This window comes from Pseudorca crassidens, chromosome 6 (genome assembly GCF_039906515.1).
Source record: "Pseudorca crassidens isolate mPseCra1 chromosome 6, mPseCra1.hap1, whole genome shotgun sequence".
NCBI lineage: Eukaryota > Metazoa > Chordata > Mammalia > Artiodactyla > Delphinidae > Pseudorca > Pseudorca crassidens.
The window spans coordinates 19,226,542-19,253,640 of NC_090301.1; the positions used below are offsets into that span (position 1 = coordinate 19,226,542).

A 27,099-nucleotide genomic window follows, 5' to 3' on the forward strand; every position below is an offset into this window, starting at 1 on the left:
TCTAGCAGAAGCAAATATACTTTCACAAATAATGATTCCCATTAGTGAGATTATAAAATCAATTTTGTGGATTGTGACTAGCATTAAATAAAAAAGGAATAGAGGAGAAAACAATAGAGAAGGTATTATACATAGTAAGGAAAAGTATTGGTTTCTGAAACTTCTGGTTTTATTTATGTGTATGTGTAATATGTTGTGATGTAAAATATTTCTCGCTATGGGGTCATGGTCAAAAAAGGTTGCAAAATATGCAAAACAGTATGCATATAGTATGCTACTGTTTGTATAACAAGAATAAAATATTGATTTTCATTTGCATAAAAAAACAATAGAATACTTATAAGGTGTAGGAGGATGGGAAGTGGAAGAACTGGGTGAATGGCATTGGGGTGATAATGAGACTTCTCAGTATATGGCTTTTATAATAGTATTTTTATTTTTTTTGAATCTTGAGAATGATTTACCCCTTTGAAAATAAATTTAACTTTTAAATCGTTCATCCAGATGACCTCAGAGATTTTTTCTTTCTTCTTCTAAGATTGTAATTCTGTAGAAAGTAATTGGCAATATTTTCCATAGAAATAATCACATAGCTCTTAATGTAGAGTTATAAAACTTAACTGGCAGAATGCTGGTCAAAAGCACTGTTTCCCAACTAATATGTGTAAAGTGTGCATTAACTCTGAATGTTTTTCATGTGTTTTGGGGGTAGATTCTTTGATTCATCTTCTGCCAGTAGGCTCTATTTCACTTTCAGTCTCCCCATTGTTATATATATTTGTTTCATTTCTCCAAACTAGAACCCCCTCAAAAGTCATATGCTGTACATATGACTTGGCATTTAAATTGTGGCAACCAAATGTCGTTATTGCTCCTTTTTCTCACATTTATGTCACTTTAAATTATCAAAATTGGATTTTTTTCCCTAAAGATGTGTTTTCATGCTGGTCACTAGAACCTTGTCTTGTGTATGTGAGTCCTTTTTTTTTTAATCAGTAATTCGAAGCAAATTCCTTTCTGCTTCCAGGAATGCTGTGGAATTTGTAAGTTTACAAGAATACTATAGGAAAATATGCGTCAAGCTTAATTTCTGACACTGACCGTAAATTAGAATCACCTAGAGTGCTTTAAAAAAAGTGCTGATGAATGGGCCTCACCCCCATACCAGATAGGCTAGAATCTCTGGAGTTGGGTCTCCAGTTGTGGGTATTTTTTAAAAGTTCCCTATATGAGGATCACCGGTCTAAAAGTATGCCAATTAATTTGAAGAACTGGCTGTGTTAAACTTTATTCTTATAGGTCTCTTCAAAAAGAGGAAGTTTGGAAACTAAAGATGATATTCCATTTCGAAAAGTTCTTGGTAATCCAGGTAGAGGATCGATTAAGGCCGCAGCAGGAAGTGGAGTAACTGCTACCCGGACAGTTCCCTCTTTGACATCTACATCCACACCTCTTAGATCAGGGTTATTAGAAAATAGGTATGAAAGACTTTTTTTCTTTCTTAGTCATTAGCTCTACCTGTTTATAAATGTTTTTCAGGCCTTTTAGAAAGACCAATAATTTGAGAAAAAGAAGGAGATTTTTCCAGTTAGAAGAAGAAAGTGTGAAGTGTGTATTTTGGAGATAATTAGTATTTGTCTTGTGATTTATGTTAGTTACACGTATAGAGCTTGCAGATACACAGTATATTAATTTAAATGTGGTGTAGAGAATTAGATAGCAGTAGCCACGGTTCTTGTTCTTGAGTATGTTGGTTTATACTTTTTAATAGTATGAATTACAACTTTTTAAAAATGACGTTTTTTCTCTGTTCTCTATAGGACTGAAAAGAGGAAAAGAATGCTATCATCTGGCTCAGAGCTGAATGAAGATTACCCTAAAGAAAATGATTCATCATCGTAAGTTGCTTTAAGAACTTTTATGGCACTAGATCAGTGTTTCTTATATTGGTAATTGCAACCACTAGAGAAGATTGGGATGGTGTTCAGTTTATGGGAATCCCAAAGATAGAAGAACAGGATTTAGAGTATTTTGGTGACAGTAGGTTGTGGGCTCAATAGGGAGAGGATCTGGCCATTAGTACTGCTTTGGTCATTTCCGTGCACTTCTCCCATCCTAGCTTTTTTTATTTGCAGCACTTAGAAGAAGGATAGAGCTGAAGACCTCCAGATAAGTGTTTCTTGTTGGCTGTTCTTTTAGCATGGACCCCCTTCCTTCCCTCTTCCCTTTACCTGTAAAAAAATTTTTTTTACCTTATTCATGTGAAAAGTTAGCTTAGGTAGACATGTGGACACAGTGGGGGAAGGGGAGGGTGGGACGAATTGGGAGATTGGGTTTGACATAAATACACTACCATGTGTAAAATAGATAGCTGATGGGAACCTGCTGTACAGCACAGGGAGCTCAGCTTGGTGCTCTGTGATGACCTAGATGGGTGGGATGGGGGGCTGGGAGGGAAGTCCAAGAGGAAGGGGATATAGGTATACATATAGCTGATTCACTTCATTGTACAACAGAAACTAACACATCATTGTAAAGCAATTATACTCCAATAAAATAAAAAAATAAAACCTTGCATAGGTTCTAGGCAAGGAGCATCAATCTTTTGGAGCTATTTTTTGTGTTGAACAAAAGGGCATACCTGTAATAGGATAGTCACCAGCTCACAGTTCTCTTCCTCATAATGGGTGGGTTGTGGGTTTTGTTTGTTTGTTTGTCTGTCTGTCTTTTGGGAGAGAAAACTTACTACACAGTTGCCAGGTAATACCTTAACAGAAACCAGTTGCTTTTCAGTTAACTGGTGTTCAAGATCAAAGGGTCATCAGAAAGGAGTTGGGAAAAAGATAAAGAAACTTTATATAGTAATTGGGTTCTTGGTTCTGTTGCTGTAACAGATACAAAAATCTAGGTAGGTGATAAGACTGGTGTGGTATCTTAAACTACAATGACCATGGACTCAAGTTCCTTCTATCTTCTTGAACTGCCATTCTTAATAAGTAGCTTCCATTTTATGAACCAGGATAGCTTCAGCCTCCACTCTTATGTCTGTATTCCTATTGGGAAGGAGGAAAGGAGCAAAGGGAGGGCATACTGCTCTCGTGTAGGCTGAAAATTGTACACACCACTGTTGTACATATCACATTGGCTGGAACTTAGTCATGTGGTTATATCAAGTTATGAGAAGGTCTGGGAAATGCCTAGCCCAAATTCTACTATTATGGCAGAAGACTACAATGGTTATTTGGGGACAACTAACAGTCTGCCATATTTACTCTTCTAGCCACAGAATTACCTGTGTTTATCATTCTTCCCGTATATAGAGTACTCCTACCTTCACCCTGCTGGAGACAACCTCCATGTCTCATTTAGTCATTGTATCCAGCTCAGAGTCCAGGATCTCTGGGTTATGTGCAGTTCTCTCCATAAGTCCAGGTGTGCCTTGGACCATGCCCCTCATGGTCTGACACGTAAAAACTAAGAGGCAGGTTAATCTGCATTCCTCACTTCCATCTCCATACGCATATCATTCATTATAGATTGCTGGAGTAGGCACAGGATAACCACAATAAAAGTTACCATTTAGGGCTTCCCTGGTGGCGCAGTGGTTGAGAGTCTGCCTGCCAATGCAGGGGACGCGGGTTCGGGCCCTGGTCTGGGAAGATCCCACATGCCGCGGAGCGACTAGGCCTGCGAGCCACAACTGAGCCCGCGCGTCTGGAGTCTGCGCTCCGCAACAAGAGAGGCCACGACAGTGAGAGGCCCGCGCACCGCGATGAAGAGTGGCTCCCACTCGCCGCAACTAGAGAAAGCCCTCGCACAGAAACGAAGACCCAACGCAGCCAAAAATAATGAATAAATAAATTTTAAAAAAAAAAATTAAAAAAAAAAAAAAAAGTTACCATTTAGAAAAGATAAGAATAGGAAACTGAGGAGTCATTGGTCTATAGCAGAGATAAAATCTTGTTAGGCAGAAATTGTGAAGACAGTGAAAGCAGTGGAATAAGTTCTTCATTAGCCCATGTAGCAGTCTCTGTCCTATCCTCTGGGAGAAACACTTGCTCATTTTACTCCATACGACTCCTGGCTTTGCCCTTTGATTGATTTCCTTTGTCTGTTATCTTTCAAGGCCATAGCTGAAGGGGGTTTTGAAGACTATGTTCTTTGGAGCCATTCAGCTTTTGTAGCCTAAGTCAAGCTGGTGTAGTTCTGGAAGTTAGAAATCTGTAAGCTTTAGAAGTCTAGAAGTTTCTTTAAAGGTAGAACAAGCAGGCTTTTATAGGCTTGAGAAAGAATTAGGGCCAATATTTTTGTTGTTATTTTGGTTCTTTTAATAAATTTTTAAATTTTGGAATAATTCTAGATTTACAGGAAAGTTGCAAAGATAGTATAAAATGTACCCGTATACCCCTCGCACAGTTTTCCCTAATATTAATATCAGTTTTTTACAAAACAACTACTCCAGTTACCTCTTATCATTGCCTCAATTTGAGAATTAGAAGCAGTTGGATTTTTTTAGTCCCATATGGTCTCAAGTTACCACACAATTTTAATTCTAGGCCATTGGCACAGAGAAATGTATTCCTTTTCATCCTTGATTGCAAGCTGGCTAGTTCTTGCCCAGATTTATCTGTCTTGAATAGAACCTCACTGAAAGCAGTAAGAAAGACCAGTGTTCTTAATTGTCTCAACCTTTTCCTTTGAGGTCTGCCTCCCAAGACATTACAGACAACAGTTCTGTAAATATTTTGCTGAAATATAACAATAGTCACCAGCTTTCCAGTCTGTAATATCTGTGTTCTTACCCTCTACCTTCCTGCTGAGCTAGTTCTGCATATTATAGGTTTGTTATGGTAGCATCCCACTTCTAGTAACAAAATTTGTGTATTTGGAGTCCAGTTGTAGGGAACAAAATTCACTCTAGCTAGTTTACACACAAAGGTATTTCCATACAGAGAGCATTAAATGGCTTACAGAATCATTAGGAAAGCTGAAAATGTAGACTCTAGGTTAAGCTTTCAGGAATGATTTTGAGAGCCATGCCCCAGATCAGGTCACCAAAGATGCTCCTGGCTGTCATGAAGTGAACAGCTGAATTGGAAGCTGGCATGAAAACTGTTATCTCTAGAACTGTGCTGCCACTGCCAAATGCGGAAATCCTCTACAGGAAAACTAGATACCCCCACGTTGTTGTTAACCACCAGAAGTAGCAGAACACATGACCTCTCCCTATTTCCATTTCCCATATCTTGCACAAGTATATGTACTTTACCTTAAATCTTGAACACTAACTTGGAAATGTAGTTTTTTAGCTTTCTGGCTTCTGTAGAACAGGGAGGTACACTGAAAGGTGGTAGTAATGGACTTTGCACGCCAGTCCACCATATCCACCACACTTTGGGGAAGTCTCAGTTCCACTTTGAGTTGTCTGATGAACCCTAAATTTCTAATCCTTGTTCTGGGCTAATAATATTTTTTATACCATCACAATTAAATTTTTTAAAGTTTGGACTTCCTAGAAGCAGGCTCTAGATGAACATACTTCTGCAAGCGCCTTATTAAGGAAGTACTCATAGGCGAGACCAGTAACAGAGTAAGGAAAGCAGGACTGGGAAGGGGAAGAAGCCAACTAAGGATGTCACCTTAGATAAAAGTCCCACAGAGAGTGGGCCTCATCTTGATCCAGCAGGAGGTCTGGGCTTCTTTCAACTAGAAGTAAGGAAGATGGGCTTTCATATTTCCATACTGCACTGTTTTTGGTTAACAGCTGCCTTGGGGCTTTTGGCTCTGCCTAGATGCGTAAAATATTTGAAATAGCCCAAAGGCAGTCTTCTGAAGAACTGCACGTGCTGGCAGTCGAAGACATAATAGTCTAGATGTGTGAGAAGTATAAACAGCGATCTGAGGGGGCTCTGATAGAGCATCACTATTAAGTTCATTCCATCTTATTATAGATTCTTCACATTGATGCTTTTCAATTTCTGGGTGAGAATATTAAAAAAAGGAGGGTTAGTGGGATGAGCTGCAGTTCTTTTTGTCCTTATTGCTACAAATAGCCTTGAGGCTATAACTGATATTATCATCTACTTCTACCATCCATTCTAGATTCACTGCATTTTCCACTAACACTTCTGCTGGTCTTAATGGTTTGCCTGGTGGTATGACTGAGATCTTCTCTGAGGGGGCTGAGACCCTGGTCACTGTGTACTTCTCAGGCTGTGATTGCTATAATTGCCCATTCAGAGTTAAAACTGAGCATGAGAGCACTAAGGATTCCCTGGTGAATATCCTTTATTCCAAACATATTCTTCCTGCCCTCATTATATAGCAGCAACCCTGCCCCTTATAATAATCAAAGTCAGTTACGGTATGGTAACTCCTTTCTTTGCCTGTTGATCTGCCAGCATGAGAAGCCCCAAATGAGTAGGTAGCAGCCATAGCTTTAGATTAAATGGGACTCTTCCTGTCCCCCCGTTGAAAAAGTCCCCACTCTGGAAAACAGGACCTCTAGACCCACAGAATCTAAATTGAGGGGACAAGAAGCACAAGAGCGTTATCAAGAGTGATATTTAGTGGGGGCATTCCTACTTCTACTTCTTGGTTTCCAGACCCATGTATTCTCTATAAATGTAATGGCTTGTTGGTTTGTGCTATATATTGTCTTGAAGGGCACCCAGTTCCTAATGAGATCATCTGTAAGCTGCACCTTTAAAGGCTGTTGGCCATCAGATTTGAGGTAATGTGGTATGTGGTAGGACCAATGGAGCCTTTGGTCATATACCCTTATTGTACCTCCTTTTCTTTTGTATAAAGTGGGTTTCTCGTTCCAGGATGGTGTTATGTGAGATTTCATGTTAATAAATCATATACTCTTATGAGCCCCCAGATAGCAGTGCAGCCAAGGCACTGTGGGCAGGAAAGGCAAAAGCAAACCTAAAATATATGCCAATCCCAACCAGAATTAATTGCTACTCTTTCTGGGATGGAAGGTGTCTAATGTAATATCACCAAATGACTGGTTGATTTCCTTAAAGGATAGTAGTCAATCACGGGCTGGGGATCAGCCTCTGCTGCTGACCAGTTGGGCATTCAGCAGCATCAGAAGCTAAACCAGCCTTATTGAAGGGGAGCCCCTATTGTAGGGTGCATTCAGAGCTTTTATCTCTGCCACCATGGCTGTTATTCATGGGCCCTTTTGTGGAAATACTTGGATGGCTGAGTACAGAGATTGAATGGCATTTACTGGACAAGTTACCCTGCATGATTGTTTCTTAAGTGGAGACATTAAGAGACTTAATGTGTCTTTAGTGGAGTTCTCTGGTGAGCATTAACATGTGAAACAGATCTTCACCCTTTGTACATACTCCTTTTTTTTTTTTTTGCGGTACGCGGGCCTCTCATTGCTGTGGCCTCTCCCGCTGCGGAGCAGAGGCTCCGGACGCGCAGGCCCAGCGGCCATGGCTCACGGGCCCAGCCGCTCCGTGGCATGTGGGGTCTTTCCAGACCAGGGCACGAACCCGTGTCCCCTGCATCGGCAGGCGGACTCTCAACCACTGTGCCACGAGGGAAGCCCTGTACATACTTCTATATGACTATCCATAAACCTCTTCCATAAATCATTTCTCCCTGATCTTCCAGTCTTATTCCTTCCAGGCCCCTGACTATCCATCCAAACCATTTGCCACCATCCAGGGGTCCATTGACCCACTTTTCTCTCCACACAAAGTGGTTAATGAGGTGCATTTCTCAAACTCTGCACAGTGTAGGATTTTGTGTTACTCCTGTGTTCCGGGGCAGTCCCTTAGTGGGGCTACAGTGCAGCAGCAGTTCATTTTCAGCTTGTACCAGTGTACCAAGATGATCCATCCATGAACCAGGCACAGGTTTTTTCCTCTTCTTCCAGCTGGTCACCAGAATGCTCATAGGTCTGTTCTCATTATCTATTCCTATTTGCTTGGATATACCAGTCACATTTTATGATGGATTACTGCTGTAACTTCCTGATCTTACAGCTTTGTGGGTATGATAGCACCCAGCTCATGATGGCTTGCTCTGGTTGCATAGTCCCTTGATGACCCATGTCTTTATGATTATTATTTACCCCATATCACTGTATCAGGTATCTAGTGTTGTATAACAAGATACTTAAAATAGTAACTATTATCGCTTACGGGTCAGTGGTCACTTGAGTGGTTCTGTTTATCTGGGTCTGGCTTGGCCACTTGTGGCTGGATTCTCTCATTTTCTCATGCATCCATGGTCAGTTGGTAGGTTGGCTAAGGGTTGGCTGGTCCAAGGTGGCATTACTTGTGTGACTGGCCATTGGCTGTCTAGTGCTTGGGGTGATGAGGGAGATTGGCCATGTTTTCTTTTGTCACCTGGCAGGTTACCCTGGAATTATTCACAAAGCAGTGGTAGGGTTCCAAGAGAATGAGTGGAAATTTGCAGGGTGCCTTTAGCCTTAGCATCAGGACTTATGTGCTGTTATGTCTGTCACATTCGTTTGGGAAAAGGAAATCACAAGGCCAGCCTCATTAAGGGTTGGGGAAATAGATTGCATTTCTTAATAGGGGACTTGGGTACAAGGAAGGGAATAATTTGGGACATTTTTGAAACAGCTTTATTGAGGTACAGTTTACACACCATAAAATTCACCTGTCTTAAATGTATAATTCTGTATTTTTGGTAAATTTATTGAGTTGTGCAACTATCAGCATAATCCAGTTTTAGAACATTTCTATAACCCTAATGATCCATTGTGCATTCTACCACATTTTTCAAATGCTGGAGAGATTGCATGAGCCATATTCTCTTCTACTTTATCCAGGTTGTTCACTACATATGAAAAATCTTGGTGGTGTAACACTATAGGATACCAAAAATTTTACCACCAGGAATGGAATTTCTGTTGCCATTGCCAAACAATCGATCCAATTCCAGAATCCTGTCCTTAGAGAGTATGCTTCCTAGACCCACTTCTAGCACTAATGGTTGTAGATCAAGTTCCCCAGAAACAAACCCTGAAATAGAGGGTAGTGTGCAAGTGATTTATTTAGGAATTATTCCCAGGGGATACCCAGGAAGGGAGTGGGGGAAGCAAGATATTGAAGTGCAAGAAACAAAGAATGCGTGTGATCTCAGACAGAAATCTGATCTCTGAGCAGAAAAATGCAGAGGTTAGGATTCATCCTAATCCCAGAGAGAAAAATCTGTTATATAAATTTCACCTTAAAACTGTTCTAATCCAAGGCAGGGGAGCTGGGCTTCTATACTTTAGCACCTGACCTTACTTGTGACTCTCTGAGAGTGCAGGCAAAGTCTCTGTAGTAGCTTGAGGGCAATCCTTTGAAGAAGAACCCTAGGTATAGGCTATCAAAAAATTTAAAAAAAAAACCCTAAATTGAAGAACTTGAAAAAGAATAGATATGCGTATATGTATAACTGAATCACTTTGCAGTACACCTGAAAGTAAGGCACCATTGTTAATCAACTATACTCCAATATAAAAAAAAATTGAAAACAAACAAAAAATACCTAAATTGGTGTGGACGAGAGGACACAAAAATGGGGCCAGAGGGAATCTGGGTGGAGCGTCTACATTGTCTGCTTACAGGCTTTATTCATGATGGTTCTCCTAAAATTAGCACTTTTAATCAAAGCATGAGCATGTTTCTGAATGGACCCACTCTACTTAATATAGGTCCAGGTATTTGGGAATAATAGAGGGGGGAAAGGGGGCTTAAGAAATTTTAATTTTGTGTTCACGAACTTAAAATTGTTTAATCACTATGAATTGAAATGTTGACATTTAGTAAATAGTATTTCAAATTACATAAACTATAAGAACATTTTGGATTTTGTTTTACTTTTCATATATATATATATATATATAAATGTATTTATTTATTTAGTTTTGGCTGCGTTGGGTCTTCGTTGCTGCGTGCAGGCTTTCTATTAGTTGAGTTGAGTGGGGGCTACTCTTTCTTGCGTGCACAGGCTCTTGGCACATGGGCTTCAGTAGTTGTGGCACACGGACTTAGTTGCTCTGTGGCATGTGGGATCTTCCTGGACCAGGGATCGAACCCATGTCCCTTGTGTTGGCAGGCGGATTCCTAACCACTGTGCCACCAGGGAAGTCCTGTTTTACTTTTTAAACCTATTCAGTATCAAGCTTGAATAGTTTACTTTTTTTAAAATTTTATTTATTTAAAATTTTTTTTAATTTTAATTTTTTTAGCTTAGTTCTTGATTCTTTTGGTCTTAGTAGCTGAATCATTTCATCTGGCCTTGCTTTCGGCTAAGAAAACCTATATAATATTGGTGTCTCTGGTTTGACTTTTGTATAAAGAAAATACTCCTTCATTTTTGCCTAATTACCAGGGTTATGGATTAAATTGGCTTTTGACTAGGTAATGAAAGCTTATTTTTATGATCCTCATTTGCTTAAGGCTTTGACACCTTATAACCTAACTTCCAAGCAAATCAATGAATTTGGCAATTGAAATGTAGATTTTTAATGACAACTATTTAAAATTAAGAATTGTATCCTTATACATATATATATTTGAATTAAATTATTAACTGTAGGAACAACAAGGCTATGACAGATCCCTCAAGAAAGTATTTAACCAGCAGTAGAGAGAAGCAGCTGAGTTTGAAACAGTCAGAAGAGAATAGGACATCAGGTAAGTATTTGGTCTTTTTATAAGATACTCATTTATTGTATGATGGATTGTATTAGACTAGAAATAGAAACCTAAACTGGGGCATATTTCTCTACATTATTCAGGAATACTGTGTAATTCAGTACTAGTTATCAGGTACCAATTTGTATCTAGTACTTGGCTAAAATATTTTTTAAAATATTAGAACTATAAGGGAATTTTAATTTTGCTTGCAAGGAATTTAAGCTTTGCCTTTTCCCCTGTTTAACTACCTAGAATTAAATTATTTCATTGTCAAAGTACCTGAACCATGGAATGAATCCAGGGAGTTAAAGCAGTTGAAATTAAAGTTCATCAGTATTGCTACTTATTAGAAGTTCCAGAAGATCTTGAAATTATTGCCTGAAGCAGTTGTTTAAGTTCACTTGTTCCTTGTTTTTACAAAAACTAAAAGTTAGACTGTCCCTGGATTTTTATTAGTGTTTCCTATACTTAACATATCTCTCTGATCCTCTAAACTCCTTAAAGACTCAAGTATCTGGTATTGATTTGAATACTGTTCAACTTGAAATTAAATTGAAGCAAGCTAAAATACGGCATGATTTTGATAATTTAGGAGTTTACGAGAATTCATTTGATCAGGACTCTAGGAACTGTCTCCTTTTAGTGGTTCAGAGTTGTAACATTGGACTCCTACCGAAAGAAGTATCTCTAATATAATTCTTACCTCTGAAATAATAATACATTATGTAAACTCCACTTATTGGTTTTAAGTTTTTGCAATCAACCTATAGTTAGAAAACAATACTTAAAGATGTAATGATCCTTAATACTGTTGAAGTCAAGGTACGTCTTACAAAAGTTGATGTAGAAGAGGAGAGAGAGGAGGAAGTAAACGGTCAAGTGATAAAAAGGTTCATGGAATAAAATGTAGAAAGTTTAAGTGTGTTAAAGTTGCAAAGTTAATCAGTAGAACTAAAATAACACAACTGATGGGGAGTTCCCTGGCAGTCCAGTGGTTAGGACTCGGCGCTTTTACTGCCGTGGGCCCAGGTTCAATCCCTGGTCATGGAACTAAGATCCTGCAAGCCACGTGGCACGGCCAAAAAATAAATAAATAACACAACTGGTAATTGGTTGGAGAGAGGAGAACAAGAGTAGGGGTGATGTAAATAAGAAATTATTTCTAATTTTTCAAAAAGGGAGTCAGCTGATATTGTTTAAAAATGAATAAATGAAGAAATTATAGAAACATTATTTAATGTTATGGAGGAAATCAGAAAAACTAAGTTTCAAAAAATGGTTAGAAACTGGAAGCAAAATTTGTGGAGCTTTAGGGCTGGAGAGTATTCTTTTATGACCTGTTATAATGTTTTCCACAGTGTTTGATCTTTTAACATGTGTATATATGTATTATTTTGATGAAAAGAAGGGGAAAAAAAGAGTTTAAATATAAACAGGCCCAATGCATAATTTTATTATTAAATGAACTTGAATGGTTGATTTAGGAATTAAACGTTTCCTGTGTCTGTTCATTTTTTAGGGCTTTTACCTTTGCAGTCATCATCTTTTTATGGTAGCAGAGCTGCATCCAAGGACTACTCTCCTGGCAGCACTAACCTAGACAGGTATGCATTGGTTATATGCCTTGTGAAGAACTTGAAGAGCTTTCTTCTTCAGAATATTAAATGATGGGATGGGCTGTGCATTGTGCTGTAAATGAATACCCTAATTTAAAATAACAAAATTGATGAGAATTATAGATTCATGACATTTTAGTTAGAAACTACTCTAGAAATGTTTTAGTTCAAACTCTTATTTTTTATGTTTTTCAACACAAGAATAAACTGATGTGTAGGAAGATTTGTACTGAGGCCACAGGTTATGACTGGCAGTGTGATCAGATACTAGACCAGTGTATTTTCCATTGTTCCAAGTGATGAACATATGATCTGTCCTTTGGGGCATTTTAAAATTGCCTTTGTTGCCTGTATATTTGTTAAGCTACCTACCAAAAGTTAAGGCATTTTCTTTAAAAAGCAAAAGTTTCACATTAGTGGGTATCTTTAACTGGAAAAGGCTAGTCAGAAATTTAATTGCTGATTCTAGAGATATAAATTTTTCGAGGTTTATTGGGTATGAATGTGTAAGGCAGCTGCTAAGCACTTGTCAAGGAGGTGTGATCATGGAATGCTGCACAGAGGGGCAATGATAATGATAAAAAGTGAGGGTAATGGTGTATAATAGATACGATGTGTAATGACCTATTAAGTCATATTTTGTTTTTTACTAGAATTTAATTCAAAGTGGAAAGACATCTGGATTATTTGTATTAAATGATTAAGGTGAAATAAAGAATTTGATATTGTATATTTAGGTATATTTAACCTTGGGTGGTATCTGTCAAGCACCTTATGACTGCAGTGGTAACTAAGTTTTTTGAATTTAAGGCAGAGGAAGCTTGACATTTCTGCTTATTAGAAGAATCTTAAAGGAATCTAAGTTGAAAAAAAAAGAACTAAATTTGGTTTTCAAGTGATTTATTAAATACAATACAAATTTCTTCTCAAAATAATAGAATGAGAATATTCATTGCACCTAGGAATGATTGAGGAAATAAAAATTTCTTTTAATGCAAAGCTGCACTCAAGGATAAGGTGAAAATTTCCAGATTGGTGAGCAAACTAATATTGAGTAAAGGCTGAAGCCATAAAGCACTTACAAAACACAGACTGGAGTCAGGTATTTAGGGCTGGGTCTTCAAAACCAGCATGAGATTGGGAACTGAACATGACCCCAGACTAGAATTTGGTTTCTTATATGAAGCTACGTGAAGCTGGGTATCTAGAACTGTTCTCTGTGCTAGTAAATTAAGGCGCAACACTTCTGTGTAACTACCTGAGTTTGGAACCATAAATATGCTGCTTGCCTGATGCTCCCTAAACAGAGAGCAAACCCAAAAATGGGAATTGCAATGATTGGCATCTGCTGTAGTGTTACCTGCATAGGGGCAAGAGTTCTGAACCCCTGATATAAAGTCCTATGCAGGTTAGAGGTCCAGACTGATACAGCTACTAAACACATCAAAAATGCATGATCATGGGATGTAGCACAGAGAGGAGATGGTAAATGTAAATGAAATTAGGAGAATTATGTTGGGCTCCTTGGTCTACCCTCCATGTCTTAATAGCATTTTGGAAAAAAAAAGAAAAAGACTGTGGAGAAAAAAGGCAAGGAATTTGTCAAAGAAAGAATGGGTGAAAATGATGGAAGTCCACATTGAAATGCCTCAACAAATGCCAAACAGCCAATATATTTTTTAAAAATCCACATTGTAGAAGATGATGGGTAAAGAAATTTTAAAAGCTAAGAGAAAGAAAAATATTGTCTATAAAAGGAAAACTGACATTAGCAACAATAGGAACAGAAGACACTGGAGTAATAATATCAAAGAATTCCATATCCAGCTAAATTTTAATTCAAGAATGCAGACAGAACTTCCCTGGTGGTCCAGTGGTTAAGACTCCTTGCTTCCAACAACTGAAGCCCACGTGCCTAGAGCCCATGCTCCACAACAAGAGAAGCCACCGCAATGAGAAGCCAGTGCACCACAACGAAGAGTAGCCCCCGCTCGCCACAACTAGAAAAAGCCTGCACGCAGCAACGAAGACTCAAGGCAGCCAAAAATAAAATAAGTAAATTAATTAATTTAAAATAAAAAGACTCCGTGCTTCCGATGCAGGGGGCACAGTTTCGATCACTGGTCGGGGAAGTTCCGCATGCTGCACCGTGCAGCCAAAAAAAAAAGAAAAAAGAACGACATGTTTATTAAGTTCAAAAGATGAAAACAGGGCTTCCCTGGTGGCACAGTGGTTAAGAGTCCACCTGCCGATGCAGGGGACACGGATTCGTGCCCTGGTCCGGGAGGATCCCACATGCCGCGGAGCGGCTGGGCCTGTAAGCCATGGCCGCTGAGCCTGCGCGTCCAGAGCCTGTGCTCCGCAACGGGAAAGGCCACAACAGTGAGAGGCCCGTGTACCGCAAAAAAAAAAAAAAGATGAAAACAACTTCTAAAAAATTGCTGGTTTTAGATATACAAAGACAGGACTTATTTAGCAAGAAGAAAACTGAACAAAAGGAGTAGAAGTAAGAAAAATCAGTGAGCAAAAAAAATGTTAAGCATATTTAAAAATTAAATACCTTTAAAATTTATTCTTTTGTATAAGTAATAAGAGCATATGGTAGAAACTTCAAAAGTTTCAGGGTGCATACAGTGAAAAATAAATCTAACTCTTACTTGTTCATTTTCTTTCAAGAGGCAACTACTGTTACTAATATCCTTCCGGGCTTATTCTGTGCATCTAAATACATTTTGATAGTTTTTATAAAATGATAATGATAGAATTAAAAATGAAAAATTAATAAAATATTATACAATAAGAAGAAATAAAGGAGTGGAGAAAAGTACAGGGAAATTAAAACATTTTAAGTTCATTTTTTGTTTGAGAGGAGGCCACAGTTAACATAGACATATTAAAAAGTTAAAGGTGACTTCCACTTCTGGCCAAGATGGAATAACAGGGACCAGATTACCCTCCTTCATGAAACAACTAAGAACCTGGGCAAACTGTATGAAACAATGGATCTTGAGACATTGGACATGAGTCAGTGAAGGACAGGGATCCCTGAGAGATGGGAAACAAATTAAGCTTATGACTGCCTCAGCTTGCTTCCTAGTCAAAAGTTTCCAGGTTGCTACACAAGGAGGGGGAACCATGCAGAGCCAGCCCTGTGCTCTTCCTGAGTTGAAGAACTGGAGCTAGGAGTCCGGGGAGGCCAAGGGCAGCTAGAATTCACCGAGCAGAGTACCAGAGGGGAAAGCTGCACAGAGAAGGAATTGCAGAGGGTCCCCTTGAGTATTCATTTTGAATGCTGAGCAGCATATGCAGGTGAGGAAACTAGTCAAGGCCAGGGAAAGAACCACCCAAAAGGATGTAAGGGAATAATACTTGGAGTATACATAAAGCCAGGCATAGTTCCTGTTCCTAATAGCAGCAATTTGAATGCCTAAGAAAGGTCTCGCCTCATAGTGAGGAAAAACTATCCCTAGACAAATTGCTGCTCTTTTCCCACATGACAAACCTTAAAAGCAAGATCGAAAAAGATCAAACTGTTTCCTGGTAACCTCAGCACATCCCAGAACAAAATTTGAGAATGTTTATAGAAATAAAAAATACACAGCACCCCACAAGATAAAATTCACAATGTCTGACATCCAAGAAAATATTACTAAGCTTACAAACAGGAAAATATAACTCATAAGAAGAGAAAAATTAATAAATACTCAGAAATGACACATAAGATAGAATTAGTAGACAAAGATTTTGAGTTATTAACCTAAATCAGTAATGACATTAAATATAAATACACTAAATATTTCAGTTAAAAAGAGAAAGACTGGATTTTAAAGGAAGAATAATAATCCATGTGCTGTTTAAAAGACAACTACAGTATAAAGATGGAGAAAGGTTGAAAGCAAAAGGATGAAAACAGATATACCTTTCATTGTCCACACTATAATATGTAGGAGTACATAGTAAGAAATAAAACTGATAGAAAGCTAATGGTAACTTTTAGGGTAGAGGAACGGGGTTGTGACTGGGAAGGGGTACTTGGAGGTTTTTGACATTAATGGTTGTTTACATATGTGTTTGCTTTATAAAAATATTGTTAAGCTCCACATTTGATTTTTAGTTAATAAACTTTTCTTTCTAGAGCAGTTTTAGGTTCACAGCAAAATTGAAAAGAAAGTGCAAAGTGTACCTAATACCCCCATCCTCCCTCACACAAAAAACTTCCCTCAGTATCAACATCCTGTACCACAGTGTTACACGTTTGATTTTTATATATTTTTCTGTATTCTATTTCACAATTTTTTTTTCTTGAGTAAAAAAAACAGACGCTGGCTAACAGATGGCCTAGGCAGACAATAAGTTGTTTGGGGACAATTGGTTTTTCCTTATAAAAAAGTAAATCCTAATTCCTGCTTTACAAGATGCAAAAAGTAAATGTCCAAACAGCTTGAAGAACTGAGTAGGAGGGAAAACAAGATTTTAAACTTTTAAAAGAAAATATAGGAAGACATTTCTCTGACCTTACATTACAGAATGATTCTTTTTTTAAAAAAAATTATTCATTTATTTTTGGCTGCAATGGGTCTCCGTTGCTGTGTGCTGGCTTTCTCTAGTTGCGGCGAGTGGGGCCTACTCTTAGTTGCGGTGTGCAGGCTTCTCATTGCGATGGCTTCTCGTTGCGGAGCATGGGCTTTAGGCATGCGGGCTTCAGTAGTTGTGGCAAGTGGGCTCAGTAGTTGTGGCTCGCAGGCTCACTAGTTGTGGTGCACGGGCTTAGTTGCTCCGCGGCATGTGGGATCTTCACAGACCAGGGCTCGAACTCATGTCCCCTGCATTGGAAGGCAGATTCTTATCCACTGCGCCACCAGGGACGTCCCTGCAGAGTGAGTCTTAAACAAGACACAGAAATTGAAACCATAAAGAAAAGATTGATATGTTCAACTTTGGTAGTAATCAGGAAAATATAAAACAAAATAACAATGAGATCATGTTTCACTCTTTAGAGTGATAATAATGTAATGGAGACCATGTAAAGAAAGGGAAATTCACTACTGATGGAAATATAAATTAGTACAGCCTTTTTGGAAAACAGTCACTATCTAGGAAAACTTTAAATGAAAATACTCCTACCATTTTCACTGCTAAGCATATAAATCAGAGTAAGTTCTCAAGGAGATTGGGTAAGAATATTTGTTGTCTAACAGTGGAAAAAGTTCACTGCCTAAATGTTTTCAAGACTAGGTAAACTAATGTATGATAGTCATTAAGTGGATAAAAGTGAATAAAGAAGTAAAACTATTTATGGCTTTTCTCAAGCCATTAACTTGCATTATTTTGATTATAGGTTATGTAGGTACAGTATTATGCCTTCAGCTCCCTATCAACAGATTTGCTGATTTACATTTGTGAAATTTTCTCCCAGGTGATCATTATTACTGATATTTCCTCAAATTTAGGATTTTTTTCCCCTAGACCTTGACTTCTCTGAATCTACTAGGGGAAAAAAGTAACATTCAAAATTGTTATGCTTCTTCACTTTTTCTTTTTTATAGGACTAATATTACAAGCCAAACTCCCTCTGCCAAAAGAAGTTTGGGATTTCTTCCTCAGCCAGCTCCTCTTTCTGTTAAAAAACTGAGGTGTAACCAGGATTACACCGGCTGGAACAAACCAAGAGTGCCCCTTTCCTCTCACCAACAGCAGCAACTGCAGGGGTAGGTAAATTCTTTTATTTTGCTTTCTTTTTATAAAGTGATTCAACTGAAGTATGTTTTACTTGGTATAAAAAAATGATTAAAGCAGTCATATTAATTTAGTTCTCAAATATTTGCTCACTTATTAAAGATTTATCACATCCATAAAATTCAGTCCATTATCTGGCCTCTGATTTTCAAACTTTGAAAAAATGTATATGCATATATATATATATATAAACATTTGTCATAAAGCAGAAAGTGCATATTCTTAAGTCCCATACACGTCATCTCCTGAGATACTTCAACATTAATTTTATTTATATCCTTCCCAGCCCCTTCATACTTATATTCTTATTAAACACCCAAAAATGAGACCATGGTATAATAACTATAATAATAATAGCAGCTTTATCTAAAGTGTTTGTTATGTGCCAGAGACTGTGCTAAGCATTTAAATGAATTTTTTTCTTTAAATCTTCGCAGTAGCTCTCTGAGCTAGACATATTAAAAAATCTGTTTTTATAGATGACGTAACTGAGCCTTAGAGAAGTTAATTAACTTACTTGAGGTGTTGTAGTACAGCAGTAGTAAATCTAGGCAGTTGGACTGCACTTGTATTTTTTTCCTTACAATTTTATTGAGATATAATTGATGTACAGCACTGTGTAAGTTTAAATTGTACAGCATAATGATTTGACTTACATACATCATGAAATGATTACCACAATAAGTTTAGTGAATATCCATCATCTTATATAGATATAAAACAAAAGAAAAATTATTTTTTTAATTGAAGTGTAGTTGATTTACAATGTTGTGTTAATTTCTGCTATACAGCAAAGTGATTCAGTTATACATATATATATACATTGTTTTTTTTAATATCTTTTCCATGATGGTTTATCATAGGCTATTTTTAAAATTTATTTAATTTATTTATTTTTGGCTGTGTTGGGTCTTCGTTGCAGCACGTGGGCTTTCTCTAGTTGTGGTGAGTGGGGGGCTACTCTTCGCTGAGGTGCGCAGGCTTCTCATTGCAGTGGCTTTTCTTGATGTGGAGCATGGGCTCTAGGCGTGCGGGCTTCAGTAGTTGTGGCACACAGGTTCAGTAGTTGTGACTTGCAGGCTCTAGAGCGCAGGCTCAGTAGTTGTGGCGCATGGGCTTAGTTGCTCCATGGCATGTGGGATCTTCCCAGACCAGGGCTCGAACCCATGTCCCCTGCATTGGCAGGTGGATTCTTAATCACTGTGCCACCAGGGAAGCCCTATCATACTATCATAGGCTCTTGAATATAGTTATCTGTGCTATACAGTAGGACCTTGTTGTTTATCCATTCTATATATAATAGCTTACATCTGCTAACCCCAATCTCCCACTCTTTCCCTCCCCCCAGCCCCCTTTCTCTTGGCAACCAGCAGTCTTATCTATGTCTGTGGTTCTGTTTCTGTTTCATAGATAGGTTCATTTGTGTCATATTTTAGATTCCTCATATAAGTGATATCATGGTATTTGTCTTTCTCTTTCTGACTTACTTCAGTTAGTATGGTAATACCTAGTTGCATCCATGTTGCTGCATATGGCATTATTTCATTCTTTTTTATGGCCGAGTAATATTCCATTGTGTATATATACCACATCTTCTTTATCCATTTATCTGTCGATGGACATTTTAGGTTGTTTCCATGTCTTGCCTGTTGTGAATAGTGCTGCTATGAACATAGGGGTTTATGTATCTTTTTGAATTATAGTTTTGTCTGGATATATGCCCAGGATTGGGATTGCTGGATCATATGGTAATTCTATTTTTACTTTTCTGAGGAACCTCCATACTGTTTTTCACAGTGGCTGCACCAATTTACATTCCCACCAACAGTGTAGGAGAGTTCCCTAGAAAAAATATTTTTTCCTTTCTCAAGAATCCTTGAGAACTCTTAGGATTTACTCTCTTAACAACTCTCCTATATAACATATAGCAATGTTAATTATATTAATCATGTTGTACATTATATTCCTAGTAATTATTTATCTGATAACTGGAAGTTTGTACCTTTTCACCACATTCATCCAGGTCCCCCTTCCCCTACTCCCCACATCCAGTAACCACTGATCTGATCTTTTCTGTGAGTTTGTTTGTTTATTTATTTATTTTTGAAGTATAAGTGACCTACAACACTATGTTAGTACTGATGCACAACATAGTGATTCAATATTTCTGTACATTTCAAAATGATCACCATGTTCACTTGCATTCTTAATCACTATGCTATATTACTTCTCTGTTCCCTGATTTCTTTCTACCCCACATTAATTATGGGCATCCTCTTATGCTAGTACATAACCTTTAACCATGTTAGTGTGCATTTAGATTCCCCTTTTTTCCAATTATAATCCAGGCTAAAACAAACATTTATATACACATGTGTTTTTAATATTTGTTAGAACTTTTCTATAGGAAAAATTCTTGGAAATAGAATTGTTAAGACTACGAGAGGCACTTTGAAATTTTTGATTACTCTTACCACATTGCTTTCCCAAAACCTACCAGCTTTTTTGTTTTTAATCTCACTCAGATTACTGTTTTTCCCCAGCTTTCGGATTACCTTTTTAGTTGAGTGACTGGTGTCTGCCAGTTTGGTTTATCCATAGTAGTTTATTTGCCTCATATTTTAGCAGAAAAAAACATAAAACTTGTAGTGAAAACATTTCACTTTCTTCTGTACTTACTGTTCTTCTCTGAGCCTCTTCTTTTTTGCTTTGTCTTCTAAAATGTTTACCATCCAGTTTAATTCTTAATTTCCTTTCTTCTTCATTCTAATTGTTCTGCCTCAAATTATTATCTTGCTGCTTCCTTACCAGACAACGTTTTTATATTAGTCTGTCCTATTTTGTGAACATTTTTCATCCATATCTTATTTCTATCTACTTTGATCTTACTTGGCCCATCTTCTTAGTGCCTCCTCCTATGTATTTTATAGTGTACTTTTGGTCTCTGTCATTCATATCCTTCTGAGTCCTTTGATATCCTTGAGTTACCCTTGGTGCTCCAGGCTCCCTCTCTACCTCCAGTGTTTCTTTAATTTCTGTATACTACCTGTACCCAACTTGCCTTTTTTCAGACTTCTTGCAGGAATTTGAGTGCAGTATTTCAAGTAAGCTAAATACCCAGGACTAAGGACTCCTTAAAAAACAAACAAATAAACAAAAATACCGAGTAGAAAACTGCCAAGTCTAGAGGATAATGGAGGCTACGTAATTCCAGTATTCCTCACAAATCCCCCACAAAACATAAAACGTATGAGGAGTTCAAAGAAAAACACATATAACCTTTAGCATTCTAGGAAACAAAGAATACCATCACCTTTAAACTACTTTCTAGGTAGAGAAGCAAAGCAGATTCTAGCAGTGTTCCTGTTTCCCACTGCTTTAAGCCTGTGGGTGCTGAGAGCCAGGGACAAGAGGCTTAAGAGATTTCATGAAAAAAGAATATATAGGAGTAAAAGACTTAGATGAAGCACAGAAAAAAATCACTCTCAGAAAGAGAAATTCAAATACTAAGTTTCTAAATATTGAATATAGGTCTGGATCTTGGTTGTTTGCAGCACTGGTTACGGGGAAGAGTACTATTTAAAATGGACAGACTAGATAGTAAAAAAAAAAACTTAAAAAACAAGGGTTATGAGCACTATAAAAAAGTACAAATACAGATATAACCACTTTTAAAAAAGCCTTTCTTAAAACCAAAAGAAATATTTCTAAAACACACCAAATAGATAAGTAAAATTATAACAACATGACAGAGTTGAGTCCAAATGTAAGAATTATTCCAGATTGAAGAAAACTAAAGAGACATGAAAACTAAATGCATTATGTTATCCTGGACTGAATCTTGTGCTTAGGGAGAAAAAAATGCTAATGCTGTGAAGAAACATGGGGTCAATTGACAAAATTGGATTAAAGAAGGTATATTAGATAAGAGTATTATGTTAGCACTAAATTTTATAATGCTTGTAACTGTACTCTGGTTATATAAGAGAATGTTCTCGTTCTTTTGAAATAAACCCTGAAGTATTTAGAACTAAATGGGTATGATCTATGCAGCCTGTTCTCAGATGGTTCAGGAAAAATATATAGAGAGAGGTGTTAAATGATAAAGCACAGAGTACAAAAGGGTTAACAATTGGTGAATCTAGGTAAAGAATATTATTCTGTGCAACTTTTCTGAAAGTTTGAGAATATTTCCAAGCAAAAGTTTTTTTTAAATATGTACTTTGGAATAATGTTTGGCGGTACCCATTAAGCATATATATATTCTGGGTAAGTCCCCAGTCCTTTTTAGCATTCATTTGAAAATGTGTAATTTTCCTTGAGATGAAACTAAGTTATATTAATGTTATACTGCATCAGTATCAACTGGGATCCTGTTAGAAGTGCACATTTTTTGCACCTTCCCTGTCCAGACCTACAGAATCAGAAACTCTGGAGTTGGGGCCCAGCAATATGTATTTTAACAAACCCTCCAGGTGATTCTGATGCATGCTACAGTGGAGAACCCCTGCTCAGATGAACATACTTCAGGAACTACTGTTGTCTTCAAAAGTACTATTTCTTTCATTTTCAGCTTCTCCAATTTGGGAAATACCTGCTATATGAATGCTATTTTACAGTCTCTGTTTTCACTCCAATCATTTGCAAATGACTTGCTCAAGCAAGGTATCCCATGGAAGAAAATTCCACTCAACGCACTCATCAGGTAACTGTTATGTACTTACTGAGTAACATTTTTACCTTATTTATTATAGAATAATGGAGTATTAGACACTTAAAATTTTATGTGCCATTGTTAGCAGTCCTTAAAATATAATACCATCCAGTGTTTTGTAAAACCTGCTAAACTTGTCTCTTTTACCAGGCGCTTTGCACACTTGCTTGTTAAAAAAGATATCTGTAATTCAGAGACGAAAAAAGATTTACTCAAGAAGGTTAAAAATGCCATTTCAGCTACAGCAGAGAGATTCTCTGGTTATATGCAGAATGTGAGTACTAATTGTTTTTATTTTTAAATTTTTTCCATTTCTTTTTTTTTTTATTTTTGAATTTTATTTATTTTTTTATACAGCAGGTTCTTATTAGTCATCCATTTTATATACATCAGTGTATACATATCAGTCCCAATCTCCCATTTCAGCACACCTCCACCCCCTGCCACTTTCCCTCCTTGGTGTCCATACGTTTGTTCTCTACATCTGTGTCTCAATTTCTGCCCTGTAAACTGGTTCATTTGTACCATTTTTCTAGGTTCCACATATATGCGTTAACATACAGTATTTGTTTTTCTCTTTCTGACTTCACTCTGTATGACAGTCTGTAGGTCCATCCACATCTCTACAAATGACCCAATTTCATTCCTTTTTATGGCTGAGTAATATTCCATTGTATATATGTACCACATCTTCTTTATCCATTTGTCTGTCGAAGGGCATTTAGGTTGCTTCCATTACCTGGCTATTGTAAATAGTGCTGTGATGAACATTGGGGTGCTTGTGTCTTTTTCAATTATGGTTTTCTCTGGGTATATGCCCAGTGGTGGGATTGCTGGGTCATATGGTAATTCTAATTTTAGTTTTTTAAGGAACGTCCATACTGTTCTCCATAGTGGCTGTATCAATTTACATTCCCACCAACAGTGCAAGAGGGTTACCTTTTCTCCACACCCTCTCCAGCATTTGTTGTTTGTAGATTTTCTGATGATGCCCATTCTAACTGGTGTGAGGTGGTACCTCATTGTAGTTTTGATTTGCATTTCTCTAATAGTTAGGGATGTTGAGCAGCTTTTCATATGCTTCCTGGCCATCTTTATGTCTTCTTTGGAGAAATGTCTATTTAGGTCTTCTGCCCATTTTTGGATTGGGTTGTTTGTTTTTTTAATATTGAGCTGCATGAGCTGTTTATATATTTTGGAGATTAATCCTTTGTCCGTTGATTCGTTGGCAAATATTTTCTCCCATTCTGAGGGTTGTCTTTTCGTCTTGTTTACAGTTTCCTTTGCTGTGCAAAAGCTTTGACGTTTCATTAGGTCCCATTTGTTTATTTTTGTTTTTATTTCCATTACTCTAGGAGGTGGATCAAAAAAGATGTTGCTGTGATTTATGGCAAAGAGTGTTCTTCCTATGTTTTCCTCTAAGAGTTTTATAGTGTCTGGTCTTACATTTAGGTCTCTAATCCATTTTGAGTTTACTTTTGTGTATGGTGTTAGGGAGTGTTCTAATTTCATTCTTTTACATGTAGTTGTCCAGTTTTCCCAGCACCATTTATTGAAGAGACTGTCTTTTCTCCATTGTATATCCTTGCCTCCTTAGTTGACCATAGGTGTGTGGGTTTATCTCTGGGCTTTCTATCTTGTTCCACTGATCTATATTTCTATTTTTGTGCCAGTACTATATTGTCTTGATTACTGTAGCTTTGTAGTATAGTCTGAAGTCAGGGAGTCTGATTCCTCCAGCTCCGTTTTTTTCCCTCAAGACTGCTTTGGCTATTTGGGGTCTTTTCTGTCTCCATACACATTTTAAATTTTTTGTTCTAGCTCCGTAAAAAATGCCATTGGTAATTTGATAGGGATTGCATTGAATCTGTAGATGGCTTTGGGTAGTATAGTCATTTTCACAATATTGATTCTTCTGACCTAAGAACATGGTATGTCTCTCCATCTGTTGGTATCAACTTTAATTTCTTTCATCAGTGTCTTATAGTTTTCTACATACAGGTCTTTTGTCTCCCTAGGTAGGTTTATTCCTAGGTATTTTATTCTTTTTGTTGCAATGGTAAATGAGAGTGTTTCCTTAATTTCTCTTTCAGATTTTTCATCATTAGTGTATAGGAATGAAAGAGATTTCTGTGCATTAATTTTGTATCCTGCAGCTTTCCCAAATTCACTGATTAGCTCTAGTAGTTTTCTGGTGGCATCTTTAGGATTCCCTATGTCTAGTATCATGTCATCTGCAAAGAGTGACAGTTTTACTTCTCCTTTTCCAATTTGTATTCCTTTTATTTCTTTTTCTTCTCTGATTGCCATGGCTAGGACTTCCAAAACTATGTTGAATAATAGTGGTGAGAGTGGACATCCTTGTGTTGTTCCTGATCTTAGAGGAAACGCTTTCAGTTTTTCACCATTGAGAATGATGTTTGGTATGGGTTTGTCATATATGGCCTTTATTATGTTGAGGTAGTTTCCCTCTATGCCCACTTTCTGGAGAGTTTTTATCATAAATGGGTGTTAAATTTTGTCAAAAGCTTTTCTGCATCTATTGAGATGATCATATGGTTTTTCTTCTTCAGTTTGTTAATATGGTGTATCACATTGATTGATTTGCGTATATTGAAGAATCCTTGCATCCCTGGGATAAATCCCATTTGATCATGGTTTATAATCCTTTTAATGTGCTGTTGGCTTCTGTTTGCTAGTATTTTGTTGAGAATTTTTGCATCTATGTTCATCAGTGATACTGGTCTGCAATTTTCTTTTTTGGAGTATCTTTGTCTGGTTTTGGTATCAGGGTGATGGTGGGCTCATAGAATGAGTTTGGGAGTGTTCCTTCCTCTGCAATTTTTTGGAAGAGTTTGAGAAGGATGGGTGTTAGCTCTTCTCTAAATGTTTGATAGAATTCACCTGTGAAGCCATCTGGTCCTGGACTTTTATTTGTTGGAAGATTTTTAATCACAGTTTCAATTTCATTACTTGTGATTGGTCTGTTCATATTTTCTATTTCTTCCTGGTTCAGTCTTGGAAGGTTATACCTTTCTAAGAATTCGTCCATTTCTTCCAGGTTGTCCATTTTATTGGCATAGAGTTGCTTGTAGTAGTCTCTTAGGATGCTTTGTATTTCTGCGGTGTCTGTTGTAACTTCTCCTTTTTCATTTCTAATTTTATTGATTTGAGTCCTCTCCCTCTTTTTCTTGATGTGTCTGGCTAATGGTTTATCAATTTTGTTTATCTTCTCAAAGAACCAGCTTTTAGTTTTATTGATCTTTGCTATTGTTTTCTTTGTTTCTATTGCATTTATTTCTGCTCTGATCTTTATGATTTCTTTCCTTCTGCTAACTTTGGGTTTTGTTTGCTCTTCTTTCTCTAGTTCCTTTAGGTGTAAGGTTAGATGGTTTATTTGAGATTTTTCTTGTTTCTTGAGGTAGGCTTGTATAGCTATAAACTTCCCTCTTAGAACTGCTTTTGCCACATCCCATAGGTTTTGGATCGTCGTGTTTTCATTGTCATTTGTCTCTAGGTATTTTTTGATTTCCTCTTTGATTTTTTCAGTGATCTCTTGGTTATTTAGTAATGTATTGTTTAATCTCCATGTGTTTGTGTTTTTTACGTTTTTTTCCCTGTAATTGATTTCTAATCTCATAGCGTTGTGGTCAGAAAAGATGCTTGATATTATTTCAGTTTTCTTAAATTTACTGAGGCTTGATTTGTGACCCAAGATGTGATCTATCCTGGAGAATGTTCTGTGCGCACTTGAGAAGAAAGTGTAATCTGCTGTTTTTGATGGAATGTCCTATAAATATGAATTAAATCTATCTGGTCTATTGTGTCATTTAAAGCTTGTGGCCCTTATTAATTTTCTGTTTGGATGATCTGTCCATTGGTGTAAGTGAGGTGTTAAAACTCCCCCACTATTATTGTGTTACTGTTGATTTCCTCTTTTGTAGCTGTTAGCAGTTGCCTTATGTATTGAGGTGCTCCTATGTTGGGTGCATATATATTTTTAATTGTTATATCTTCTTCTTGGATTGATCCCTTGATCATTACGTAGTGTCCTTCCTTGTCTCTTGTAACATTTATTTTAAAGTCTATTTTATCTGATATGAGTATTGCTACTCCAGCTTTCTTTTGATTTCCATTTGCATGGAATATCTTTTTCCATCCCCTCACTTTCAGTCTGTATGTGTCCCTAGGTCTGAAGTGGGTCTCGTGTAGACAGCATATATGTGCGTCTTGTTTTTGTATCCATTCAGTAAGCCTGTGCCTTTTGGTTGGAGCATTTAATCCATTCACGTTTAAGGTAATTATCGATATGTGTGTTCCTATTACCATTTTCTTAATTGTTTTGGGT

General features: G+C 37.3%; 1 protein-coding gene and 1 non-coding gene across 11 annotated transcripts in view; both read left to right on the forward strand.

Annotated features, from left to right (window-relative positions):
- Positions 1–27,099, forward strand: part of USP37 (ubiquitin specific peptidase 37) — a 90,618-nt gene that overhangs the window by 19,830 nt on the left and 43,689 nt on the right. For all 10 annotated transcript variants that reach the window (XM_067740599.1, XM_067740600.1, XM_067740591.1 and 7 more), the window contains 7 exons: positions 1,300–1,478; positions 1,821–1,898; positions 10,585–10,682; positions 12,205–12,289; positions 17,848–18,009; positions 22,611–22,742; positions 22,902–23,025. In XM_067740599.1, the coding sequence (XP_067596700.1) occupies positions 1,300–1,478; positions 1,821–1,898; positions 10,585–10,682; positions 12,205–12,289; positions 17,848–18,009; positions 22,611–22,742; positions 22,902–23,025 (858 nt within the window). The remainder of the gene's footprint in view (positions 1–1,299; positions 1,479–1,820; positions 1,899–10,584; positions 10,683–12,204; positions 12,290–17,847; positions 18,010–22,610; positions 22,743–22,901; positions 23,026–27,099) is intronic.
- Positions 11,663–11,735, forward strand: TRNAK-UUU (transfer RNA lysine (anticodon UUU)). The gene has a single exon. It is a non-coding gene; the product is annotated as a tRNA-Lys (tRNA).